The sequence below is a fragment of the Poecilia formosa genome, unplaced genomic scaffold (assembly GCF_000485575.1).
Source record: "Poecilia formosa unplaced genomic scaffold, Poecilia_formosa-5.1.2 Scaffold330, whole genome shotgun sequence".
NCBI classification, from domain to species: domain Eukaryota; kingdom Metazoa; phylum Chordata; class Actinopteri; order Cyprinodontiformes; family Poeciliidae; genus Poecilia; species Poecilia formosa.
Window position 1 is genome coordinate 213313 of NW_006800269.1, and position 27243 is coordinate 240555.

At 39.1% G+C, this 27243-nt stretch overlaps 1 protein-coding gene across 4 annotated transcripts; it reads left to right on the forward strand.

Annotated features, from left to right (window-relative positions):
• Positions 1–27171, forward strand: mfge8b (milk fat globule EGF and factor V/VIII domain containing b). Of its 4 annotated transcripts, none has more exons than XM_007573462.2 (11): positions 1–212; positions 10574–10696; positions 10873–11004; positions 12411–12443; positions 18083–18196; positions 19345–19526; positions 19748–19903; positions 20976–21120; positions 22862–23064; positions 23153–23308; positions 24571–27171. In XM_007573462.2, exons 1-11 carry the CDS (start codon positions 143–145, stop codon positions 24712–24714), a joined length of 1458 nt encoding a protein of 485 aa, XP_007573524.1. In that variant the 5' UTR covers positions 1–142; the 3' UTR covers positions 24715–27171. The 4 variants fall into 4 exon arrangements, with proteins under 4 accessions (XP_007573524.1, XP_007573525.1, XP_007573526.1 ...); XM_007573463.2 differs by having other exon boundaries at positions 22880–23064; XM_007573464.2 differs by lacking the exon at positions 12411–12443.
• The last annotated feature ends 72 nt before the right edge of the window (positions 27172–27243 follow it).

The following is a 27243-nucleotide window of genomic DNA, read 5'->3' on the forward strand; positions in this document are numbered from 1 at the left end:
CTGGGAGTTCATCGTGCTCGAGCCTCCGCAGCAACAGCGTCCAAACCAAACCGCCGCGGAGCTCCAACTGAGTCGTTGTCCCGCAGACTGACAAACTGCAGCTTCTTATTTATTTTTTTTCCGACCGAGGGAAACAGCGGCCATGGAGGAGCTGGCGCGTTACTTCTTCTGGGCGCAACTTCTCGTAGCTTGCCTGGTGTTTGGGGTGAAAGGTAAGCGGCTCTCGTTATAACAGTTTTCGTGTTTGTTTACAGTTCAAACGAGCTCATTCGCGCCCAGGACAGCTGTGGTTCTGCTCGAGTGATGGACGCAGTTCTCTAAAGTTGTTCCAGGTGTCTGTCTTCTCGAATTAAGTTAATGAACTCACTATAAAACCCCCTGGAGACCGTGTTTTACTTATTTCTTTGATAGTAGAAACTCAGTTTCAGGTCGCCAAATCATTAATTTAGTGGGGGGGAAAATGAACTTTATGAGCTCTAAATGTACAATACATGTGAGATATTCAACACATACACGCAATTTGTCCACCACATTTTATGAAGGCTATAACTTACCATCGCGTATTTTGAGAATAGTTTTAATAACAAAATAATACAGTAATTAACACTTTAGCAACATGGATTACACGATAATAAAAACCTTTTGGTATTTTTTGTGCATTGACCCCTTTTTTAAATAGCAGTAGACACACAGGCTGTCTATTATTCGTCTCCAGTTTTAACCTCCTGCCTTTGGCATCTTGGCTTTGTTTGTATTTCCATGCATTGAAGACATTTAGGCCAATGAACAAAAGGTAAAACGTCTTGACTTCCCCCTAGACCCCTCGCCTCCATTTGTGCTTACCAACATACCAAAGAACAGGAAGTGCTTTCTTAGGATGATGGATTTTCCAAATGTCATGCTGTCAAAGCGAGGAATACACAACTTGGTTGTGTATTTCTCACCAGATGTCAGCCTGTGGCTTTTCCTCCTGCAGCGACCCAAGCTCCTAAAGTCTCCTTGTTTGACATGAAGCGTGCTGTGAAAACCCACCATCACCAAATCCCACATTCGATCAAGTTTTGTTGTGGAGTGAACATTTTATAGCCTGTTTTCTTAATCTCAACACTTTTTTTTTTTACTGAACTGTTGATTAGCTCTAAGAAGAGACCCCATTTAATCTCCTCAACTGATGACCCAGTGCTTTAGGTATTTGAGTTACCTGTTTGTTTTTTTTCCTTTGAAACGATGGCATGAAAACCAGAGGACTCCAGAGGCACGGGATGTCTCTGAACATGTTTTTTTTCTCTGCGGTTCATGGGTGACAGTTATTGAAAAATAGGTGTGGTGATAAAAGATTAGTCATATTTCCTGGATTCTGTTGTTGGATCTTCGACTCCTAACAAAGTTGACAGTTTAGCCTGGAGGATGACAGATGGGAGCGATGCGTTGCTATCTTGTCCTGTAAAATGCATACAGAGCAATTGTATAGAAGGAAGAGCTGATTGCATGGTTTAACCTGATTGGTTGTGTTCAGCAGGTTGTAGGTTGCTTGTCTGTTGCTTTAGCTGCTGAGTGGAGAGAAGTGGAAAGCTGTGTTCTGTGTCAGGGCTGAGACAGTTCTTTTTTTTTTTTCTTCTCACAACTGAAGCACTTTTGTTGGCTAAGTGAACCAAGGGCTAAAAATAGCCTAACATTAGACCAATGGGAAAGCTTCAGCATGCGTTTGTGTATAATCTTCGCTTGTATGCAGGTATATATGAACCGTTCTGTATTAAATTTGGTTCAAATTTACATGAAGATTAATAAAGACACGTTTTAATTGGCAATATATCACCCAAGTAATGCTGACCTCAGTGTCTCAAGCAGTGGAAAGCACACAGGAGTTTAATTTCCTGCTAATATAATAATGTCTGTGCTTCACCATCACTCAGAACATCGTGCATTGACTAGTATGTGGGTTTATATTTAGGGTTTATAAAGCATAACTCCTGAAATGAGGGTGTTTGTTTTTGCGGCACAAGTTGTTCCTTAAGCTGCCGCTAGCTAAGCTGCTCATGTTGCTGTGAATGCTGGTTTATCTGTATCTGGAGATGAATGAGATGTGGGTGTGTAAAAGTGAAGACCTCAATCCATGACTTATTCAAGCATTGGAGCAACAAGCCCCTTAGACTTAGGAGCTGCTACATATGCGGCATTTTGGGGAAATCCTGCAGTTGGCGATTTTTTTATTTTTATTTTTTAAATAGAAGAGTTATGGATTCAACTTGTTGGACTAACACAACTTCTCATGAACTGTGTGATGCTGTGCTGGTGGAGGTAGCTGCACATTGTCCAAACAAAAAAACAAAAAAAAATCATTCAGCATCCTATTTCCTGTTGTCGTCTTCTTCGTTTTCGGCAATAGTAACATCCGGTTGTTGATCATGTGACTCGTGACGTGAAAAAAAAGTGTTTTGATAGGGCTGAAAAAACCACCTCATCCCAGCGCAAAAACTTTATCAAAATTTTGTTGTTTTTTTTCCCCACAAGAACTCACTGTTTCCATTAAGAATATTTATTTTTATAGTTTCATTTATATGCAGCTTTTGAGACTGAATCTAAAAAAATAAAATAAAATCGTATTTTATGATTGTTAAATAATTGAGTTTTATTGTATGGAATAACTATTTGATACAATGGAATAAAGTCTATTTACTTTATTATAGTGGCTTGATCTTATCTGACCTCCTGACCTTCTCCTGCCCCTTTTCTTCTGGATCCTCCAGGGGCTCATTGGAAAACCTAAAACGGACCTGGATCTGCACTGGATTGAGTTGAGAGACTTTGATCTCACTACAGGATTTTAATCCATGAGTGTATAATGTGTTACTAATGGTAACCAGATACTTTGGGGGAAAACTATGGAAAACAATGTTCACAATTGACTTAATCAACCCAATTTTCAGCAGTAACATCACAATTAAATGTCTTCCAGATCTTGTGCAGCCCTTAGTACGTCTTGTGGTTGTGTGAATCAAATATGAATATTCCAACAACAGTTCTGACTCATCCCATCTGCCTCTGATGGGATTTCCCTCCAGGCCTCTGCCTTTTTCAGCACTGATCACTTTTCTTTTTCTTGTCTCTCGATACAAGAGTTTCTTATGTTTTCTTTCGCCCTTCATCTCATTTCAATATTGAACAGCTTCCTCGATCAATATTTTATCACAGTGTGGAATATCTTCTAATTTTGGATACTTTATTAGTATCTGTCACCCCACTTTCCAATCTGCTGTGTTCAATATTTTACACGCAACCATGTGATTTTTTTAAGCAGAGCCAGGCAGCACTTGAATCAGAGATCACAAATTGTTAATTCAAACCAGTTCAGTTGAGATATAACAAGAAAGAGGAAATCAGCATTTGACTTTTATGGTTTGAAAAAACAAAACAAGGTAGTTTTTGAAATATTTTCATTCCCGGATCTTATTCAGTTCCAGCTCTTCAGAGGAAAGTGTGTTGTGGCGTTGCTGGTGCGTGACTCCGCTGTGTGTATTTATAGACTTTTAGAGCAGGAGCAGATGGCTGTGCTCTGGAGTTGCAATCACAGATTACAGAAAGCTCACCTGCAGCTGGAGTCCTGCTGATCTCAGAATATGTACAAAATAATAAAAAAAAAGCTTTACTCTTCATTTTAGTTAAACCTCAATAAATTCATTTCCTGTTACACTTCAGGTTTGGCTCCCTTCCCCTGAAGCTCCCTGCTGTTTTCTAGCTGGTTGTTAGACTAAACGAGCGCCACAGGCTGTCTGAACACACGTCAATGCGTCTTTAACAGCTTCCACAAGGGCTGAGAGTCAGGGTTATGAATGCAGGCGACACGACGCTCGCTCCCTGGCTTTCTGGAACACTGAGTCCTGCGCTGTCCTGTTGGTTTGTGTGGCCCAGCATGACGGCACAGAGAGCAGAGCGCGTTGCTGCGTAATGCGAACACTGACTTACTACTGCGTGTTATTCCCGCTGTAGTAATAAAGCAGCTTCCGTTCGTCACATATTTTCCTTTCTTTTACTTTTGTTCTGTCTCCAGCTGACATCTCAGATCTCACCAGAGAAGCATCACATGTTTCAGATTCTCAAATTCAATTTAAAAATACTTTATTAATCCCAGAGTATTTTACTGAATTTCCCTATCACATGATGGGGATCTGAAGGCAGGTACTAGCGTTGACAGGCTCTTCAATAAAGGAACCTAACAAAAGAAGTTTACAGATGCATCTTGGTATAACTTATTTGTTTTTGTAGTTGAACCATTGATTATTTTTATTCTTAAGGGGCATTATTATGTAAGATAGTTGTTCAGCTTTATGTCGTGTTATGTTATTCTGTCATCTAAAATGGAATATTGGAATATAGCCTTGATTCTTTTATGCATGTTTAAGAAATCCTTGAAACTCCCATGGCTATGCAAAACGCCTGGTTGGACCTAGCTCCGCCTTCGAGGCACAGCTTCTCCTCAGAGCTGCAGTTTCTAATCTTCTTTTACGGCATTTTACACCAACTTGTTAAACAGACCTCAGGGTTTCCCCCAATGTATTACAAGCCTGACGGGCCACCAGACTTTACTTGTACTCCTACCAGGCTAAGCATTGCTTTTTTTTTTTTGCATTTTTTTAAGACTTTTTAGTTGGTGTTCAGATGTTAATCTTCCAGTCTTTCAATAACACACAATTATCAAATGATATTTTCAAATTTCCTGTCAACTTTAAACATTTTTTTAACTCAAAAACATGAAGGGCCGCTGATTGAATGACTGCCCTAGCACCCAACCACCAGGCTTAGCAAGTTTTCTGAGGGAAACCATGAAGCACAAATAACGGTCCTTTGGTCTCAGTAAAATTAAATAACCGTAAACACTTTTTTTTTTTTTTTAAATCAGTGGACACACCAAAAAACAAAATGAGTCAAAGCTGGTCTTTTCAGTGTAAACATACGGAGTGGGTTGTGGTCATCGGGCCGCTGTGTTGAGTCACTTGTAATAACATCCTCTGCAATCTCTCACAGAAAACATGCTCCGTGCCGGGCATCATTCACAAAACATTTATCTTGATTACTGCAGCCAAGAACAAGTCCCCACGTAAAATAAACTGCCAGCGTAATAGCCTGGCTGCTTTCCTCAAGCTTAGATCTGAATGTTTTAAAACGATCATCCCCAAACGCTGCTTTTGCGACTTGGCATCTGGTTTTGTGGAGTCGCACAACATCCCTACCCGGTGTTTGGTTTGTGTCTCTGGGGACTGTGTTGTCACTTGCAGCTAGCTCTCTTTGTTCTGGTATTTTCTTGGGTTGAGGCTAACTGGAAACAGCTCAGACCATGACTCATACATAAAATGGACAGAGAATAACACAATGCCCTCTGGAAAGGAAATGACTTTTCCTGCCAACTATAATTCTGCATACCTTCCTAATGGTGGTCAGGACCGAGCTGGCCCAACACTGGGTACCTTCTTAACTATTTGGACAAATGTGTGTTTTTTTCTTTAGTATTAGGTCATGCCCATATTTAGCAGAAAATGAACTACATGATGGCTTGTTTTTTTTATTGTGGTTTACAAAAAAAAAAAGACATGGCATTTAGGCTGCGTGCACACAACAGGTAATTGCAGCTAGGCCTGTCGCAATAAGCAATACATCAATTAATCGCATGATAAATTAAGAAAAGCTCAACTTCTACTTGCAGGACTTTTCTATTTTTCTCTTTTCTCTCTTTTTCTACTAAAAACTAGATGACAAAAGTCTTCAGTCTGGTAAATTTGTCTCAACTATAACTTTCTTTTTAACATCAATTTTGTTTAGATATTTCAATTTATTTGTTGTTTCTGTTTTTTTTTAATATATATTTAAAATATCTTCTTGTTCCAGCCTTAAATGTTCATTAAAATTTGAACATTGTTGATCTTTGAGAATGTCTCTTGCATTATTATGCCATCACTATTATATTACTTGAAAATTGTCTCAAAACGACATTATTGCTTATTGCAGTAACTTCTGGGACAATTTATTGTCCAGCAAAATTTATTGCGACAGGCCTAATTGTCACCCATGTCCGACTCTTTCACAGCAGTCCAAACGGCCCAATTCCAAGATAAATAAATCCGATGTGTGCATCTTCCCCATGTGGAACTAAATTGGATATGTATCAGATTGCTTTCAAAGCTTCTGGATTCTGAAAGGTCATGTCGCATGTTGTATGACTTTTGTGTCTTTGACACGAGACCTGCATCATAATTCTGCACCAGAAGAAACGAGACGCAATAAATGAATCCTGATGTAAACAATTACTGAATCAACTACAATTATTACGAAAACAAATTATGAAGGGTTGGTTTTGACTACGCATCCAAACGGGCTTCTCTATAGAAATTGCAGTCAACTCTCCACAAAAAGCCCCTTGCTATTTGTCGTGCTTATATTTTCTTGTGACAATCCTGTTGTCTCTCATCGGTAAACGACTTTAAAATCGATCCATAGACGGCAGCGTCCATTATTACTTCCACAAACATTACGATGTACGACGCCTACCTTCTTCTTCTGTGCATACGAGTTGTTTTGGGGTGACAAACCGTTCACACACAAGTCTGATTGCGGTCACATTTAATGAGCAATATGAACATCAGATTTCAGTGAAAAATTGGAACTTAGCATCAAGAGCTGCTGTGTGAATGTAGCCTAATTAGGCTAATTGATCCACAAATACAACATTTTTCAATTTTTTGCATTTAATATATATTTTTAGCAAACAAAACTTGAACCTTTTGTGCATTTCGTTTGTGGTAAATGAAGAAATCCCCTGAGATGTAAACTAGCCTCCGCCTTAAACTGAATCACCTTTATTTTGAGCTTCTCATTTCCCGTGAAAAGAGAACAAGCCATAAACAACCCAGGCCACTGTGTAACACGACGGCTTATATTTTAAATTGAGAATCATACTTCATCATTTGTGTGGCTTTACGCAGGTTTTTCTCTATTCCTCATTTTATTCGTGTGTGGCTTTTACAGACGGTCTCATCATTTTGGGAAATTTCAAAGATGCTTTTGGTGGTTTTGTTCTTGGCAGACAACTTTTTACTGGTTCATCACTAATTTAATTTCCTGGCTGGGAACTGACTTTACCCCCTCAGTTTATGCAGACCACAAACATTTACAGAGACTGTAAAGTAAGCCAAGCAATTTGACTAGTTCTTTTTTTTTGTTTTTAATACAACAACCTGGATCGGATTGCTCCAGAAATCCGTTTTAGTTTCCTGAAGGGAGCTGGCATAGGAAGGGAGGTTTCATTCCTCCCTGAAGATAAACAAGCAGCAACTTTTCAGATAAAGATGAGTTGTTGGGCCATTGGTGGGAGAATCCCATGAGATGTGAACGTAGTCAACAGGCCTTGACATTGGATACATCTCTCATATCTCACCATATCCACAGGAAGTGGATAAACCAAACGAGATGCTTCCATAGAGGATTTCTTCTCTCTCTCGCTCTGTCAGCAGCGTAGAGCTGTACACCAGGCATCTCCACAATTCTTGCTAAAATATTACTTAGGTTGTGCGTATTGCTCGACATGGGTAAAAACAGAAGGGTGTAACAAAACACATATATTTATTTGTAAGATCTTTTTTTTTAATTGACCTTTCTTTTAAAATGTATTCATTCATCTGTACTAATAAATTTAGACTTATCACCGCTCTTGCCATTTAAAAGGAAGTGTAATTTAAATGAATTGGTGTATATATATTTATTTATTTATTCTTTTTTTTTTGTTTTGTTTTTGTTCTAATATCAATATCTCTACTGGTCCTGAAATCAAAAAAACTTCTACATCAGGTATCGGTGACAATGTGCCCGAACCATAAGGTCAGATCTGTTCAGCCTATTTCTATGCTTTTGTGCTCTGAGGGACATCAATTGGACTTTCTGAACCTTTTGAAGGTTTGTTGCAGGTTTTTACATGTTTGACCAACATAGGCAACCTATTTTAGTCAGTTTACATTGGCTGTTTTACTCCTAACTCCGCTGACTGAACAAATTAAAATTGTTTTTACATGTTTGACCAAACTTGTGAAACTATTGGTGTACTTAAATGTGCTGTAGGTACAGAGTTACCAAATACACTTGTAATTCAGTCTGTTTGGAAAAAAAATTAGTCACTTCAGTGCTGTTTTTCAGTATCAGAAGTGAAAATATTGGATTGTTGGATCCCTATTGATAACTAGAATCAATTGCAATGTGTGTATGATTGAACTGAAATGACTTGCCTTGAGATGAAAGGTGTTATGAATTGGTGCTGTACTGTATAATGAAACTTAATTGGCTTCTTTTGAAAGCGAAAGCAGAGCGCTTCCTTCTAAAACAAACGGCTATGTGAAAACATTTTGCAAAGTTGCATTTCAATAAACCACACAGTTTCTGTCCTGTTTATTATATATGAATAATATTGATGTTTTAACATAACCTGTAGCACCATGTTTGGAGAAACTCAGGCCCTGACTTAGATATTTCACAAAACTGACTTTTACTTTCTGGAATAGTAACAATTTTCATCATAAATATTTTTGCAAAACTCTGCAGTGTTGTATGTGAACCAGAGATTCTTAAAGATGATCACTTTAAAGTTCAACCTTCTTTGCTTAAAAAACAGAAAAAGCAATAATGGTGAAGCCATTTCTATATTTTCTTCCCAAATCTCCATTTCTCTGTCTGGACTGTTTTCCATTGAGCTTTAAATGTAAGCTGAAGAGCTGCTGTATGACGGGGAGGAGAAGGTAAACACAAGCCACGCTCAGAATCATCTTCTGAATGTTGATGGTGATGAACACACCATCAACATGTGAGAAAAACTGATGCATAACAGATGTCAAACTTTTTTTTTGTCTTATTTCCATCCTGACCAATTGGCAAACGCCCAGTGGCTTGAAACTTTTTTGAATTTCAGTCGTAGTAAATACAAGGCCATCTGTTAAACTGCTCAAGCTTGACAAAGTTATGCAACAGAATGAAATCCCAACTAGGTCATCAAATCTACAATAGAAAAACTAAAAGACAAATAAAATCTGTGGTTCACACGAATCCAGTCAAAGCCCAGACGATGAGCTGAAATTCTGTCATTTAGACACTGAGAGCTACTTAAAGGTAACAGTTACTTGATTGTACTATAAAATAGCACAATGGGCACGGAAAACACATAATGCTGCCCCTTTTAAAAGAGAGAGCCACAATGCTTGTTGTGCTGTAAATTCTTAGTTATTTTTCCTCATTGTTTGATAAGTTTGTAGAAGACCAGAAATCTGAAATTGATTCAGTTCTTAATGTTTTCAAATTTGGAGCCTCTTCCTTTCTATCTTCTCTCCACTCAGCTTTATGTGAGCTGACTTTTCTCGTCAGAGAGGACTGCCAGGTTGTCAGCTTCCTGTCCTGCAGCAGCTGCCTGCTGGTGGAAGTATCCAGTGTTTGTTGTTTACAGGGTGGCGATGGCTTACTCAGCTGTTCACACTGTCACACTCAACCTGTACCAGGCCGGTCCTCATTTAGCCCAACAATGGAGCAGCATGAAATGCAACAGAACAGAAACAGGGTGGAGTTTTATGTCATTGTTTGCTCCTTAATGTGATCTCAAAACTTAAAATTAAATGTATATATATTTTAGTTTATGCCTAAACTATAAAAATGCACTCTACCTATAAGTTTGAAAGCTCCAATAAATATAATTTTCTGGTCCAGAACTCAAGGCCTGGAAATATCACATTAGGAGTAGGCATTTATCGTATTGCTTATCATTTATTGTAAAAAATATATATATAAATTGTGAGAATCATTTGCTTTATTTATGTTAAATAACAAATCAAAACTGACAGTATTATTGGAAAAGTTATTCTTACTATTTTCTCTACTTGTTACACGAGATCACCAATAAATATCAGCAAATATGAAAATATGATTAAATGCTGCTACCATTTTGAGGTTTTGGTGACATAAATGACTTTTTTTGTTTTAGTAAGTGGCATCCTGAAGAAGTTTGTTTCAAATGAGATTTTTTTTTTCTCATTATGTCATGTTTATTAATCATAAACATGACATAACATCTGTCATGAACGAGTCCTTATGAATGTCTATGACTGTTGTCATGAAGTGTCATTCAGTAAATAATGACACTTTTAATGCACAGTTGCATTAAAAGTTGCATTAAAAGTTGCATTAAAAGTGCCAACTTCACATAATTTTGTAAATAATGACAATTTAATGCAACGTTGGCACTTTTAATGGGCTTTCAATGCAACTTTTAGAGCAACTTTGCATTAAAAGTGTCATTATTTACCGAATGACACTTCATGACAACAGTGACAGACGTTCATAAAGACTCATTCATGTTTATGCCAGTGTCATGTCAGTCTTATTCATACCCTGTCAAATAAAGTGTTACCGCAGTATTTGTGGCACTATGAAAGCTGTGCCATGCAGTCATGGCCATACATTTACCTTTAAAAAGAAGAATATATGGATATGTAAAGTGTTGTTATAGTTGTAAGATAAGTTTTTCTTAGTGTCGCTCTCGCTCTGCTCGCAGGTGACCTCTGTAAAGTGAACGTTTGTAAGAACGGGGGAACCTGTGTGACCGGCACAGGGTCTCCGTTCATTTGCATCTGCCCCGACGGCTTTTCAGGTGAAACCTGCAATGAGACTGAGACAGGTACGTTGATGCCCCTCATTCACCCTCCAGATGTTTGAGAGAACGCATAAAATAATGACATTTATAGGTTGACTTGTCTTTCTCCTAACACCATGAGCTCCTAACACTTTTAAAGAGCGGTCACATGATGACTTGCTTTGCTTTCACGTTCTTTTTGCTTTGCTCTTGTCCTGAAGGGCCTTGTACCCCCAACCCCTGTCAGAACGACGGCGTCTGCGAGGCGACTGGCCAGAGGCGCCGCGGTGACGTCTTCACCGAGTACGTCTGCAAATGTCAGCCCGGCTATGAAGGAGTCCACTGCCAGACCAGTAAGCCTGTGCTCTATTTGAAATAGCTTTAGCATTAACATAATGTTTATTCTGAAGTTTTTGGGTAATAAAAACTAGACGTTTTGTGTTCCTGTGGTCTGATTTAAAAAAAATAAAAATAAAAACTGTCTTTCAGCAGTGTGCTGCTGTAGGTTTGTTAAATTGGTTGTGAAAGTTTTGGATGGAATTACAGTGGACCCCTGCTTATTCACAGTGCAGAATTTGCAGATTTTTAAACTCTATATTAAAATCGTCCAATTCACAGATTTTTTGTTTTGTAGATCGTCTAAAGTAATCGACAGAAAAAGCTGTTTGGGAAGCTGAAATACAAAAGCATAATGCTACTTGATAAGTTACTGGCTGCTGTTCGAAAGCAGGCAGTCATTTTTCTTGCCGTTGTTAAAGGGGTGTTGCAGCCTTTAGTGTATGGGAGATGAACAGGAAGGGTGTGTAGTCAGTATTATTCCTCTGTTATTAGTCATATTTACACTAACAAACAGCTGTTACAGAAAATGCTGACTAGAAATCATTTTTCCGCTGCTGCTATGGCGCCCCGTTTAGAGCAGCGCCCACTTTTTGGGACATTGGGAAGACTGTGGATGTTAGTTTCAGCTATTTAGGGACGTATTCACTAATCCCCATGAATATCAGGGGTCCACTGTACTGTATTTTTTAATGATTGTTTATTAATCCTTTTTTAATGCAAACTGCACCATTTTGACGAATTTCAACTTCGCTATAATCCAGTCTTATTTTGACTAAAAAGCAAGTTCTAAAATGTGAATATGATCTCTTCACAATTATGACAGAGCCTGGTTTATTTGTGACTTTACACAGTAATTGTGCATTTCAATTTGTAGATTAAAGTTGGAGGTTTTCAATTCTTAATAAACAAAAACATAATGTAGAGATTCCTGCTCTGAACATCAGCTTCTGCACCAGCTAAGCTTCAAAAATCCAACTTAGCTGTCCATGCCTATTTAAGCTTGCAGTAAATGTTGAATTACTTGTACTTATCATTTTGCACAGCAGTAAACCAGTGACACACACAGTTCTATACAGCTTGTATTTGTGAAGATACTATTTAGAAGCAAACAATACATTATTGACTTGTGTTACTAATAGCAAAATAACTAGCAAGTTTAACTGGTTTCCTGACCTGCAGGTGGAACAATGGAAAGATGGCGGCTGTCCTCTTGTTTGAGTACTAACACCACTTTGGTTCACTCAGGGTCATCCCAACAGCACAAGGGAACGGTGGAAACATTTGCTGTACACGCAGACAGATGGCTGCCGTTTACTTGAAAAACAGCAACCAAATGTGCACTAAGAATAAAATGAGTCGGTCACTATATCAGACAGGCTCAAGTTTGTTCTGTTTGATCATGAATGTCTTTTCCTCCCAGGTGTCCAGGGAGCAAATTTAAACTCTACAAAAGGTAACGGTGGAAACGCAGCTTGAGATGCGATTGCCATGTTTGTGTGCGTGCGTGTGTGTGTGTGTGTGTGTGTGTCTGCCTTGCTGTCTCTCTTTCCCTCTTCAAATCTAGATGTTCTTTTGTTTTCTTGGCCGCATGGAGAAGTAGTGGAATACCAAGAACACACACATAAACACAGATGGGATAATCACCGGGTACAGCTTTATCTCTCACAACAAGGAATTGTTCGCGAGCCGAGACGAGAAGAGGAGTTAAAATATGACAGTTATTTCTGCATTAGATGCCCCACACGGGTCTCTTATCTTACCATTCTTGCCTCATACTGGCGCCTGAGCCAGTTAAGTCCCTTCCTGTTATGTATTTTAAACCAGAATCCCTAGAGCACAACTTGGATTACTCTCATTTAACTTTTTAAATACAACCCAACTGTCTGTCCGCCCTTTTGCTCAACCACAAAAGCCACAAATCACAGCTCATTAAAATCTGTTCATCCACAAGTCAAATTTACTGCTGGATTAACAGGCCTCTGCAGAGAAGTCGTTTCCACTAATTGGTTGAAACCTTCCCCTCTAATAATATGAAGACTTAATGCGGCAGTGCTGAGTCAGGGGAAACTCTGGTGTGGACTGCGAGGTCGGGGAGGGCTCGGCGTCTGTTGACGCGAGGGACAGCGGAAGTGCTCTTTGTTGGGGGTCACAGGTTGGCATGGGACTCTCAGCATATAATAGGTAGAAAAATCACTGAGGCAAACATTTTTAAACAAATATAACTGGGGGTGTAAGATGTCATTCAAGATCTTACAATATCAACACATCACAATATTTCATGTTGAGGTAAAACCTGTCACCTGTTGTGCCTGAAGAATCTGTAATGTGAACTACACTCACATCATTTGTTTGGCTCAATTTTGGGTTTCTAGTTGGAACTATAAATGCAACAGAGAGACGAGACACGAAAAATGTCAGAGTACTCCAAGTTGTTTAAATGTAAGAAGAGGCAGAAAGCATTGCTATGACAACCACTGGATGGATGTCTAATGCTACGTTAAGCTATGTAACAATCTCAACCCACTGTCAGTAGCAACTGGGAAATAAAGTATGGCAGGCCGTGTATATGAAACAACTGTCCTCAAGTCTGAAGAGACGAAAACAAATCAGAAAATGAAGCATAAGTTTGTTGAATTTGTCACAAAAATCTATAAATATGCAGCATAAAAGCCTTTTTGAAACATAAATTTGATCTATGAAGTTTTCTCCAAAGTAATATTAAAATCTCGTCTGGACTTGTTCTCGTGAAATAAGGTTGTGTCTCGTGAGTTTTAGTTTCCCCCCATTTATAACTGAAAATAGTTTTATTATTCGTACGTCTGCTAATATAACTATTACTATAGTTGTAATAATATTTTTACTGTATGAAAAACACAAAGTGCTGTCTGCAATTTAGTGGTTTTCAACTTCTTATTGTACCGAGTGTTATCCCTTTTCGACAATGCAAGAGACGAGTCGCTCTTTAATCGACCAATTACAGAAAGAACAGTTTGTTTTTGTAGGCTCTGCTCCTTCAGTGTGAACAATTTGTTCAGTTCTTTTGTTATATTTTAGATGACACAGTTAAGAAGACAAAATCTGAGAAAACATACAAAAATTCAAAATGGACTGGAATAGAGAGCGAGAAGTGACCGTGTTTGGTCTGTTAGGATTTGGTATCAACTGTGGAAAAATATGTTCAAAAGCATTTTAGATCAAATGTTTTTTTTATTTATTTTTTCATCCCTTTTTAGAAACGAATCAAGGGAAAGCAAATCTGAGAGAAAAAGCTTAATCACGCGCGCGCTGCACATCCCACAAGAATAAACCACACACCACTTATGATCTCATGTACAGACTGTTTTATCACACACACACACACACACACACACGGTTCATCCCTCACGCAAACGCAGCCAACAGAAAGTGGCGGTCCACAATGAATGTCGGGAACGTCAGCTCTGCTGCTGTTGCCGGGCGAAAAACGCGGAGGCGGAAAGGTGAATTAAGTCTGCCCTCTTTACAGTGTCACACTCGCTACTCGGGTCTGACTGCGGCATTTCTGACCGCCCTGTCAAACCAGGCTGAGTGCCTCCATGGGTGGCAGAGGGAAGGAAGTGCATTCAAGAGCATGTTGGAAAAGAGAGAGAAAGAGAAAGAGAGAGTGATGCCACTAGCGGTTCACTTGAAGCCAAAGCAGATGGATGGAAACAGTGAGGGAAGGATCCTTCTTCCTGTTTATGGTCTTCTGAAGCCAAAAGTTTCAGAGTGGCTTCGGGGGCTTATTTTTACTTTTTGGAAGTAGCCAGATAGCGTGTATGAGTGTACTAATCTCTCAGTAAATTTGGGGAGAATTTTCACTCCTCCCAGGATGTGGTTGTGTGTGTGTGTGTTTGGGCAAACTGGGCTCCGTGGTCCCTGATGAATACATACAGGGTGTTGGCATGCATTCTTGCCCCATCATGGTCCGGATGGAGATGCGATGAGCGTTTCCTGGTTTATTTTGTCTGAGTTAAATACCCTCTTAACGTGGAGAACGCAAAACTACATCAGGTGAACTTTAATAAGTTGTTGCCCTTTAAGTAGTCAGCAACTGGAACAGCAATATTTCTTATTTTTACCCCAAAAAGGTGTCACTGTTACACCATTTGGTCTGTTAGGATTTGGTATCAACTGTGTTTTTTATTTTTCAAACAAAAAAAAAAAAATGCATCCACATTTTTACAAATCACAAAATTATAATACATTTTGCTGGGCAATAAATTGTCCCAGAAGTTATTGCGATAAACGATAATGTTGTTTTGTGACAAGTAATATAATGGTAATAGCATAATAATGCAAGAACTGATTCTCAAAGATCAGTGGAGTTTTTAAATTCTAGTTACTCTAACACTGCAACTGGAAGACATTTCAAGTATTCGAAATAAACACAACAGAAACGACAAATAACTGCAGCGTCCAATCGTCAGCCTCACAGAGCAGCCCTCCCCCACTCAGCTCCTTCAGACTAGCCAGCAGCAATTAGCAAACACCTGGTGGAACTGCTCATCTGCTGAGCCATAGCAGCCACTTCTTCTGGTGAAAACGTTGTTAAAGGCTTAATAGAGGAGTCATGTTGTGATGACTTCATGAAGGCGGAGTTTCAGCGAGAGCAGGAGTCTTTAAAGAAACAAAGGAACAATTTCAAGACATGAAATTACAAAGTCAAATTTCTTTCGTCATATTTGGTGTGTACAGTGTTTTTACAGGAACTAAAAGTAATATAGTTTCATAATTGTGCTTTAAAATGGCACTATGTGCCTGGAAAATGCATCATCCGGCCCTTTTTAAGTTTGCTACACTGTTCTTTTTTGTTAGTTTTCCTCTTCACAAGCACTATGCAGGATCAGGTTTCAAGCAAGGCTCCTGAGATTACCATTGGGTTTTCACTTCATACAGAGAAAAAAAAATAGGTTAGTGGATTAAATTTAGGAGCTTATGAAATGCAATCATAGCTCAATCCTATAGGAGCTGAGAGGGACGCTGCTTGACCTGAGGCTAATGGGATATCTTTTTTTTTTTTTGTTAAATCACATGCCATTCACAGTGGACAACAAACATTTTGACAGCTTTTTCACAATGTTTGCCTTTCAATCAGAATTATGGTGCAGTGTTAGGTTTTAAAATTCTTCCGTCGCCACTTGGCATCTTTACAGGCAGTTAATCAACCTCTACAAGTGGAGTTTGACATTCTGATATTTGACTTCAACTATCCAGTTCTTTTATTGTGTGCATTGTTGGAAATGAATTTTATCAATGAAGCGTTGCTGCATAAACTTGAAGATTCCCTCTGTGTTTTAGTCAAAGGAAGCTGCACTCTTCATATCTGAATAACCAGTGTGCCTAATTATCCAGAGCGTGCGGCTGCACAGTTCAAAATTACTATATCCCTCCTATGATGGGTGAAAATAACTGTTTGGACACAGAGCTATTTATAGAGGCAGTGTGTGGGCGGTAAGATGAAACTGTGTGTGTTTTTGCTGGTTAGAAACATTACATCTGTCTCCCTGGTTGGCTTGTGCGTTTTATGCGGCGACGACGGTAACCAATAGGGATTGAAGCTGGAAGATGTGTGTTGAAATGTCCTCTGAAGTCCTTCAGTTTTAGTTGTACACTAAAACTGAGCTTTTTTAAAAAAGTGTTAAAAGTATTCAGAGCAGTTTGTGGAAGGTTGCATGGGTGAGAAATGATTTTTTTTACTTGTCCTAATCTGAATATTATTTTTTGAGGGGAAGAACTATTGGTGCTTACGGGCGCCACCACAGGCCAATAGAAGGAATTGCAGGGAAAAAATTAGCACATTGTACACTGCACTAAAATTTTCCCTTAATACATTCTGTTTTTAGTTTTCCTTACATAATTAACCACATGATCTCTTGGTGCAGCTGGACCTTTCAGGCCACATCAGTTTTACAAGATTACATGAAGTCACTAAAGAAGAAATAATCTTGCTTCACTAACCCTCTTTTCTCTGCAGCTGTGGTCTTCCTGGTTTGGCTTCGGCTGCAGTGCCTTCCCAAACTATTCGTGCACAGTGAACGTTTTAACATTTAGCCTTTTAACAGCCACAAACTTCAATAGATTCATTCTATTTTTTGTTTGTTCGTACATCCTTATAATGACACTTTTTTTTAAAATTCTCCTCCCTTATTCTTGTATCCCTAAATAAAACCCAGTATAGGTTCCTTCGACAAGACAATGAGTTGTGCATTCTACAAATGGTTTTATTTTGAGGTTTTAACTAAAAGAGGGCTGAATAAAAATGTGCTCAAAACTTTTCAGATTTATATTGGCTAAAAATCATTTGTGGGACTTCTGAATCGGGTTAACTGTGGGGTCTGTAATTTTATCGCAATTAATTGCATTTCATCAAACTATAGATTGACAAAATGAGCAACGCTTTCAACTCGAAAGTCCCTCTTTAGAAATGTGGACTGTGGATACCGCCTTTAGCATTGGGGACGTCTGTGCTGCTGCTACATGTTTAGCATTAAGATGCTAGTTAACCTTGGATAGCTTCACTGATGTGCTCAGGTTGTGCTAAAAGGAGTTAGCCTAACAGTCTTTTCCAGCGTCCCATCAGATTGTATTTGGAAGTAAAAATTGACCCCCGTGGACCAAGAGAAGTGGCCTCGTCTTTTTTGTTGTTGTTGTTGTTGCCTATGTTACTTGTGTTTCAGGTTTATGGTCGTACCAGAAACCCAAATGCAAAGGTTCCAGGCGGAACTTTTGTATGTTTAAAAAAAAAGTTTGAATTTTTTTCCTAAACTGGATTTTATGCAGCCACATCACATTCAAGATGGATTTTCACATTTCACAAATGTTTGTTTTCCTTTCACTTCCCAATTGTGCTTTAGTACCACATAAAATCCCAATGTAATTCATTGAAATGTATCAGTCAAACCTTGCTTGTTCAAGAAGCACGAGTACTTTTAGCGGGCACTGTAAGCTTTGCTGAAAGCATGACGTTAACTTCCTCTAACATTTCTAACTCTTAAGTTTTCTACGAAACGCACCGAGGCTGGCCGTCCTCCCCGACTGCAGTAAATGACGAAGTGATTCATCTCTCCGCAGACGTAAACGACTGCGCCGGCCACCCGTGCGAGAACGGTGGCACCTGCCGGGACTTGGACGGAGACTTCAAATGCCACTGCCCCTCTCCATATGTGGGCAAACATTGCCAACTGCGTGAGTGTAACCGACTCGCACCGCCATCGTCTTACAAAATGACAGCAGAAGTGCTCGGGCGAGTGATCGATGACTTAATGGAAGGAGTGTAATAGAGAAGTGAAAGACTAAACCGAAGATGATTGAGTTGGGAAGATGGCCGAGAGCGGAGCTTCAGGATGATCGATATGTAGAATAGAAATGGCTCGCTCTAAATGAGAGATCAATACTTTTTATTCAGCTCCGCTGATTCAGTGCTGTGTGTCCTGAATGAGTTTATGGGCCTTTAAAGAGCTGCAAGTTTATAGCCATACATTAAACCATCCATGCATTAGTTTTCTTTTACTGCAGCATCCAGAGAAAATGCTTTTTAAATATGTGGCATAAATTCAGATTTAATAATTTGATTATTTTGTGGTTTGGGAGAAATTTGACTTAATCAGTGTTGAATGTTTGAGGCAAGGCTTTAAAAGTTTTTTTTATTTCATAATGTTTTCAATTTTGGTTTAATTGTTTTTTGTTTTTTTCCTCAATTTTTCTAAAAACAAAATGACAAATATTTTCAAATGTGGCTTTTATTTAAATCATACCTACTGTGAGTTGTATGAAAAAGCACTTTTGTTTAATTATGAGGATATGGTCGTTATATTAGCAGGATAAAATCACTGTTTTAACAGAAAAACTCTTAAAATTAAGAGAAAGTGGTTTTAAAAGGTGAAAAGATTTGATTAATTATTTCCTTGAAATAGATTTGGTTGTTTTAAAGTCCCACTAGTGGTAATAATTTGATGCTGATGCGTTAAAAGATGAAGTATTTCTGTAAAACTTTTATCAAAATATAAATTCAAAAAATGTTCATCTTGACTCAGTTTAATTTTTTGTATTTTGGTTTTGGAGTTCTCATAAAATCACTGCTTCACTCTCCTAATATTGCAACTTTATTCTTGTAATACTGTGACTTTATTCTGCTAACAACACCAACAAAAACCATTTGTATCCTGGTCCTAACAATCAAAGTCCAGATAAACAGACGCTCTGGTCAAACAAGATGCTGGCCATGCTGACATCACTAAATCTAAATTCTCCAAAAATGAAATCAAAAACCAAGAATTCGCTTCACCGCCCCGCCCTATTTCGAGGCTCGGCATTCACACGTCCCTCTTCCTCAGGCTGTATTTCTCTCCTCGGCATGGAGGGCGGGGGCATCGCCGAGTCCCAGATCACAGCCTCATCGATCCGCTACACCATGCTGGGCCTGCAGCGCTGGGGCACAGAGCTGGCCCGCCTCCACAACAAGGGACTGGTCAACGCGTGGAGCGCCGCTCCTCATGACAAGAACCCCTGGATACAGGTCAGCACAGTCATGCATTTCAGTGCAACATGAGCAGCTTGGATCCATACTGATGAAAGATGAACTACAATCGCGGAATCAATTCAAGGTTTTCTATTCATGACTTGTTAAACACTGGAAAGACGGTTTGTTTAATTCCATTTTGTCTTGACCTTTTAAGCGCTAACTGTCAACCTGACTCGACCTGCTATGAAAATAAAAATCCTGTCATCTGTTTGTAGATCAACATGCACAGGACGATGCGTTTCACGGGCGTCGTGACTCAGGGTGCCAGTCGCATCGGCACGCAAGAATTCATCAAGGCCTTCAAAGTGGCGTCCAGTCAGGACGGCAGGACGTTCACCATGTACAGGACCGAAGGACAGAGAAAGGACCAGGTGAGGACGAGAGGGAGGAGACCTAGCGCCGCTGACTTTAAGGAGGTTTCAAACTGATCAGGATGAATCAGATCAGTTACAGGAAAAGGAAAGATTTTAGGAAAGAGGCAGTCTGATTTATTTACAACTGTTTTGCAATTCTTTATGAATTAGAATTATTTTGGAATAAGAAAAGTTGAAAACTTATAAATGGTATCGCTACAGCCACAAACATTATTCTATTTTATTGCGTTTTAATACCTACAAGGTAGAGCATAATAGTGGAGTGGAAAAAATGTTAAATGTTCTAATTTTATTCGAATATTTAAAATAATTTAATTTCTGCAAACAAATTTTGAATTTGAATTCAAAAGTTTTTACTAATAAAGATCTAAAAAGTGTGGCATGAATTTGTAATCAGACCCTTTTTCGTCTGATACCCCAAAATAAAGTTCACCTGAGCACTTTATTCTGACTGGGAGATGCTACGGCCGCCCTCTCATTTAAAAAAGTCTTTAATTCATGTATCTAAAACTACAGCCTTAATAAATGTCTTAAATTCATTTTAAAAATGTAAGTTGGTCTTGTAAATGTTAATCACGTGTCTTAAATTTAATCTCATCTATTCTATGTAGATTTTCTTGGGTGACATTTCTGTCAAGCAAACGTTTGACATCATAATTGCCCTCTGAATTGAGGCTACCGCTAACTAGCTGCCAATAAACCCTTTGTAGTTAGCTAGCTTTTTTGCATCCATCATAGGTAAGTGCAAATCTATTACCAGTTAGCTGGATAACGTTCATCTTCACCACTGTACGATGCATTCTGTGCACAAAAGCTTACTACTCCATAAAATGTACAGGTTTCTTTGGTACATGTCTGTCGCGATGCAGGCCTTACATTGTCATAATGGTTTGAAAACAGTCTAAAAAGCCCCAAAAGTTAATAGTTAACTCTCAGGCCTACTGTAAATTTAAAGTTGAAAATGATTGTTTGCAGATGCGCTCCGTCCAGTCTGACCGAGCTTCAGCAGTTTTAAGAATAAAGCGTGGCGGGTCAACTAAAGGTTTCTCATCGCCTTCCTCGTTCCCAGATTTTTGCGGGGAACGTGGACAACGACGGCACCAAGACCAACCTGTTCGACCCCCCGATTATCGCACAGTACATCCGCATCATCCCTGTTGTGTGTCGCAAGGCCTGCACCCTGCGCATGGAGCTGGTGGGCTGTGAACTCAACGGTAAACACACACACACACACACACACACACACACACGCACACACACCCAGTGTCCACATTCTCACTAACCATTGAAACTAACTTTATATTCACTGAATCCAGTTGGCGAGAAGAAATCTTTATATCTGCTAGCAATTAGCTCCCATTTCCTCAGAAACTGAATGTATTTCAAAGGTTTTCTACCCTGCGGGGAACAAACTCGGCTCCATGTGTCTAAAGATGAGCAGCAAATGTGCAAAAAGTCTGAATATGTTCAACACAGATTATTTTGGTCTATTTATTTTGGTTCTTTCAAGTCTTCTCTGAGCTGCAGCAAATGTCTTCTCACCACACGCTTCCTCTGAACTCGCTGGGCTTCTGCACTGCTCCATGTTTTTGTTTTCACAGTCGTCTCACTCGTCACATCGTCGTCTCTTCCCTCTTACGTTTCCCCCGGCATTAACTCCCATAGTTTCATAACAGAAGCTTTGTTTTTATTTTAAACAGTCTGTCTTGCATTGTTAAAAATCATTTTGTTTCAAAGCAGTTTCTCGTTCCCTTGATGTCTTTTGGATTTACCTCATAAGGTTACGCTTCAGTTTCTTTAATACAATAATGGAAAAGTTTAATAGCTAAATAATTGTGAAACAGCCTAATTTCAGGTTTCGTACAGGGGCTTGAAAATGTTTGAATTTCATTTAGCTGTTTTCAAGGTTTGGAAAGTGCTTGATTTCAATATAAAATCCTTGAAAGTGCTTGCTACCGAAACTGCGCAATTTTATAATGAAGTTCAATATAAACGTTTGATTAAAAGCCTAAATTTGGAAAGTGTTTATTTTACAGCTGAAACCACATATTCTCGTAAACCTGATAAAAATAGACAAATTTCTTTCATCACTGTCTGAAGTTAAATCAGCCTAAACTTTTCTTGTTTTAGGTCAGTAATAATTACCAAAATTATTTATATTTGCTGAATGCAAGAAAACCTAGCAAGAACATTTTTTGAGGATTAGACGCATCTTTAAAAATACATTTTGTTATATTTGAGTTAAGTTTACCTCGTTCCTGCTGTAGAATGTAAAATAGCATCAATTGAAATAGAAACAAAGCCTGTAATTAGCTGTTTGACAAACCCATTAGCATTAAAAATGTGCTCTAGAAAGCTTTGAGTTTCCTTCTACTTAGAGATGCACCAAGAAGTTGGTCACTGGAAACTCAAAAATCTGATTTTTTATTTTTTTTCAGTGAACGCATCTTAAAACAAGTGAATTGAGCTGTTATACTGGTTCAGTCAGAGCGTCTTGGTTGAGATTCAAATTTCTTTTCTTTATGAAACTACATATTTAACCACTAGATGGCAGCAGAGATAAATAACCAGACTTTTTCCATTGGGAACGGTTTGATCTTTAAGGTCCTAAGTGTTAAAATGGGGGAGTTGAGAGGAGTTAAATCACTAAAACTCAGTTTCACAGCAGCTTCTCTCACAGAAGGATGGATAGAAATAAATATTTTGAAACCTTTTGGTACAGGCAGATCAAACCTTTACAAATGTTACTAACTGTGCACTAAAGTCTGATTGTTTCATGTCGCGTGTGTTTGTTCACTTTGTTAATTCAAAGCCCCTCCTGCTCTCATCCTCCCTTATCGTCACTTTGATGTCTGCCGCTCCACCTCCCCGACCGGCCTGAGCTGCTTCTCCCTCCTCCTGCTGCTCCCCTCTCTTCCTCTTCCTTCTCTTCTCTTCCTGGTCTCACCTCCGCAGTGTATTCAAACACTCCAGGTTGTTCGGAGCCCATGGGCATGAAGTCTCGCCTGGTGCTGGACCGTCAGATCACGGCCTCCAGCACCTTCCGCACCTGGGGCATGGACGCCTTCACCTGGCTGCCACACTACGCCCGGCTGGACAAGCAGGGCAAGACCAACGCCTGGATCCCCGCCATCAACAGCCGGTCTGAGTGGCTGCAGGTGGGAGGCGACGCGCCGGAGACACATTTTGGTTTGTTAATCTGATATTCTGGTTTGTAAAGTAGTCTTTTTGTTTGTGTGAGTTTAGGTGGACCTGTTGTCTCCCAAGAGGATAACAGGAATCGTCACTCAGGGAGCAAAAGACTTCGGCTCTATCCAGTTTGTTTCGTCGTTCAAAATAGCCCACAGTAATGACGGACGGTCCTGGACGGTACTGCAGGACGAATCCACGCGCAAAGACAAGGTTGGTCCAACAGGACGGGTTGAGCCCCAGTTAAAAAAAAAAAATAAGAAGAACGTAAATGTGCTGGTTGAAAATGAAGTGAAGACCTAAAATGCTTCAGCAGGAGTTTTTTCATCACACGTTAAAAACGTTAAAATAAAACCGATTAATACAAATGTATTGTGCAGAATTATGAGGAATATGACTGGGAGGGATGTTAAAAAGACAAAAGAAATCAGGTCAAGTCAATATCACAGGAAAAATTTGTACATCGTCTCATTTTTACTTTTACTTCAAACCCTTCAAACGCCGCCCTGTATATGATAGAGTTTATTTTTCACTCTGCTGGTTGCTGGATTGTTTATAATTAGATGAGGTTATCCAAGAAATGCAAAAATAAATCCTGCTACATTGCTGTTTACTATTATTTACATGCATGTAAATATTTAAATACGATATCTGTGGTTTAGAATCGGCCGATACAGAAAAACTGCGCTGAATTGACTTAAAATATTTCTTTTTCATCTGAACAAAGACATAAATGTAGTGAATTAAACACGTGTTTGATAACTCTGCACCAGTACAGCTCACTTAAATACACTGATGGCTTCACAAGTTTGGTCAAACGTACAAAAACAACTTTAATTTATTCAGTCGGTGCAATTAGGAGAAGAACAGCCAATGTAAATTAAAAAACAAAGAAACTGACAAAAACAATAAGTTGACTACTTTGGCTCTATTTTTTTTTTTTGACATATATTTGGTCAAACATGTAAAAATTAAACTGCAACAACCTTCTATCAAATGGTACAGAAAGTGCAATTAGAAATTCTAAATATAAAGTAAAATAAATAATAAAACAATTGAGCACAAAACATAGAATTTGACTGAATAGATCTGTCCGTATGGATTGGGCACATTGTCACTAAGACCCAATGCAGAATTTTTTTTCAACATCAGACCGATGCAGATATTAATATCAGATTGTCAGTAATTTTAGAGAGGAATAAACAACATTTCAGTCTCTAGAGGTGCAAAACTTTGAAACGTCCTCTAAAAGACCAGGAGGCTGAATACAATCTATACGGATGAAGTTAAACACTTTGCACCAGTCTGTTACGTAAAATCCCTCTAGATTCAGTTGTTTGGTCGTGACGCGTCGTTCTGCACATACCAGCTCTGAAGGTAGCTCTCCCAGTGAAATCCCAGTTCTGCATTACAACTAAAACCACTTTAAAACTTTGCTGAAGAGACGCTGTGCTGCGCTGCTTTTGTCTGCCCAGATCTTTACCGGCAACAGCGACAACAACGTTCACAAGAAGAACATCTTCGAGCCGCCTTTCTACAGCCGCTACGTCCGCGTCCTGCCCTGGGAGTGGCACGAGCGCATCACCCTTCGGATGGAGCTGCTGGGCTGTGACGAGTAGCACGGCCTCTGCTCTACGTCCACATCACACGCCCCACCCTGCCCCAATCCTCTGTTCTTTCCTCCTGAGCCATACCTGCACTGCCTTGCTCTCAGCTCTAGGGGGCAGCAAACAATAGCGTAGCACCCCACCAAAAGCCTGGCTGGTCAGAGGTGGGAGTCGTTACCCCTAACCACTGTGAGCAGAATCTCGATTCAGCTAAACTTGCCTATTTTTTTATTTTATTTTATTTTGTTTTTCCTGTTTTGAATCAAATCGCTTCAAGAAGCAGAGCAAGGTCCGCTCTTATCCCCCTGTGTTTTATGAAATAAAAGTGTTAATTTCCTCCTTCTTGTGTCAGAAGTCAGGGCGACTCAGTCGGTGCTGCTTGAACTCTGATCCTGGATCAGCTCTACCTGGAACAGCAAACCTCAGAGACCCACAGCTGGTGATGTACATAACCCGACCTTCAGTCCAACACTCACTGTCCCTTCTAGTCCGTATGTAGATTATCTCTAGATGACGCTTTGAGGTGTACATATATCGTAGTTTCATCCTAAAAAAAAGAAAAGAAAAGTATTTTAGCTAGAAACCTAACAGGCTTATGAACATGTTTGCTGTGATTCTGTTAAGTAAATTAAATAGTGTTTATAAGAGTTTTATATTGGTGAAAAATCTAAAGTGAGATCAGTTTATGTTCCTCTTTCTCCCTTGTTTTAAGGGTTGACATCCAGAGAGTCAAACCTCTGTATTTATTAATTCCTCAGGAAGCATAAAAAAACAACAAAATTCTGCATATGTCTGAAAGTATTTGTAAAATCTGGCTGCTTGACTTACTGTAGTTTATTCTCAAGATGCCATATTTGTGGGTTTGAGGAAAGTTGGTGAAACCTAAAGTGATGTCGACGCTCTTAACAAAAGAGGAACGCTGAGTTCCCGTCGTAGTTGGCTGTGATTGGTTACAAAAGCATCACGGTCAGTTCCAGAGACGAAACAAACACCCGGACAGATCAGCTACTGGAACCTAAGGCAGGATAATGACTGCAGGTCCATAAACTTACTAAAATGCACAACAACTTTCAATCAGAGCAATTTTCAAACTAATGCATCAGCCATGTTATTTCTGACCAATACTTTCTGTTTTTCCCAAGTCTGCTCCATCAGTTCCTTTTTCTTTTCCCATGCTGCCTAAATAAATAAAATATTTGGTGTATGACAACATATCAGGGCCATGCGAAGGAAAACAAAAAGATATTAAAGTGGAAACGACGCGGTAAGTCGTAGCACAAGAAATCCAAATATCACAAAGTCGTAATCATGAATCAAAATATTCCGAGAAGTCGTAACATCTCGAGAATAAATTTGTAATACTACGACTTTGTTACTTTAACTTTTTCCTTGCATGACTTCTTGTGATTTTACGACTTTGTTCTCATTTTTTTTTTGTATTTCATTTTCTTGGCGTGTCCCTGATGCTCCGTCCTACTGATGCGGTTTTTAAAGTGTTATCATTTCCTCCACTCCATGTCAGTCTGGTTGAACACCATCAGATTCCCTTTCTTTTTCTTCTTCAATTCAAAAGCTATTTAATCAGTTATCAAATTCAGAGCCTAAAGACTGTGGGTGAAGGGAAAAAGACTGATGGATGTAATTTCAGGTTAAAGGCACTTTCCTCCACATGTACCTTAAATGCTTCTCCTCACTCTCTTCACTGTTTCCTGGTTGTTTCACTTTTTATGGCACTTTGTTTGTGTTTCTTTTTGTACTATTGGAAACTAACAAAAATAATCTTGTGTATTGAGTGTTAAGATGCGGACCGTCAATTGGCCCTCATCTAGGAAGACTGAGGGAGGCCTTTACGTTTCGTTGTTATCATTCGGCTTCCCAGCGATGGATGTTGACGTTTGCTGCCTTGATTTACTGTTTATTTTGGGTCCATCATTATTCCTTCTAGTTCAACTATAAAAGAAACCAAATTAGAGCCGATTGTTACGCTTTCGCCGGACCCGACGCGACCTGCCAAATCATCAGCATCCGCGGCCCCTCCCGCCGCCACATCCAGACCCTTTCTCATCCCATGAATTATGAATTTTGGGCTCGTGCAATATTATACAGTGTTGGTTTTGATAACAATGAATATAAATTCACGGCGTTTAAAAATGCATGAGGGGACGGCCGCGCCGCTGAGATGCTGATGTCAGACACTGTACAATATTTATTACAGCCACCCTGTTCGCGTCTGCATGCGTTTCTATCGACAACGGCGACATGATTTCATTTCCTCTGCGTTTAGGTCACCGTTTTTAGTTTTCTATGACCAATCAGTAAAAAAAAAAAAAAGAAAAGGCATTGCTGTGTTTAAGTATTCAAAATTTATTTCTTGACTTTTGAGTGGATTTGATGTTCGTTTTTAATCCAATGTTCACAAAAAAAGACCTTTGTATATCCAAAGTTTAAATAAAGAATTTAAAAACACAATATCAATCGTGTAAATTTCTTGAATGTTGCTGCTTCGATGTGCCTGCATTGAATATTTGGATCATATGTCTA

Coding starts and splice junctions, on each gene's coding strand:
- mfge8b (XM_007573462.2), top strand. CDS start 143: ATGGAGGAGCTGGCGCGTTACTTCTTCTGGGCGCAACTTCTCGTAGCT. Junction 213..10,573: donor CCTGGTGTTTGGGGTGAAAG/GTAAGCGGCTCT, acceptor CTCTGCTCGCAG/GTGACCTCTGTAAAGTGAAC. Junction 12,444..18,082: donor AAATTTAAACTCTACAAAAG/GTAACGGTGGAA, acceptor ATCTCTCCGCAG/ACGTAAACGACTGCGCCGGC.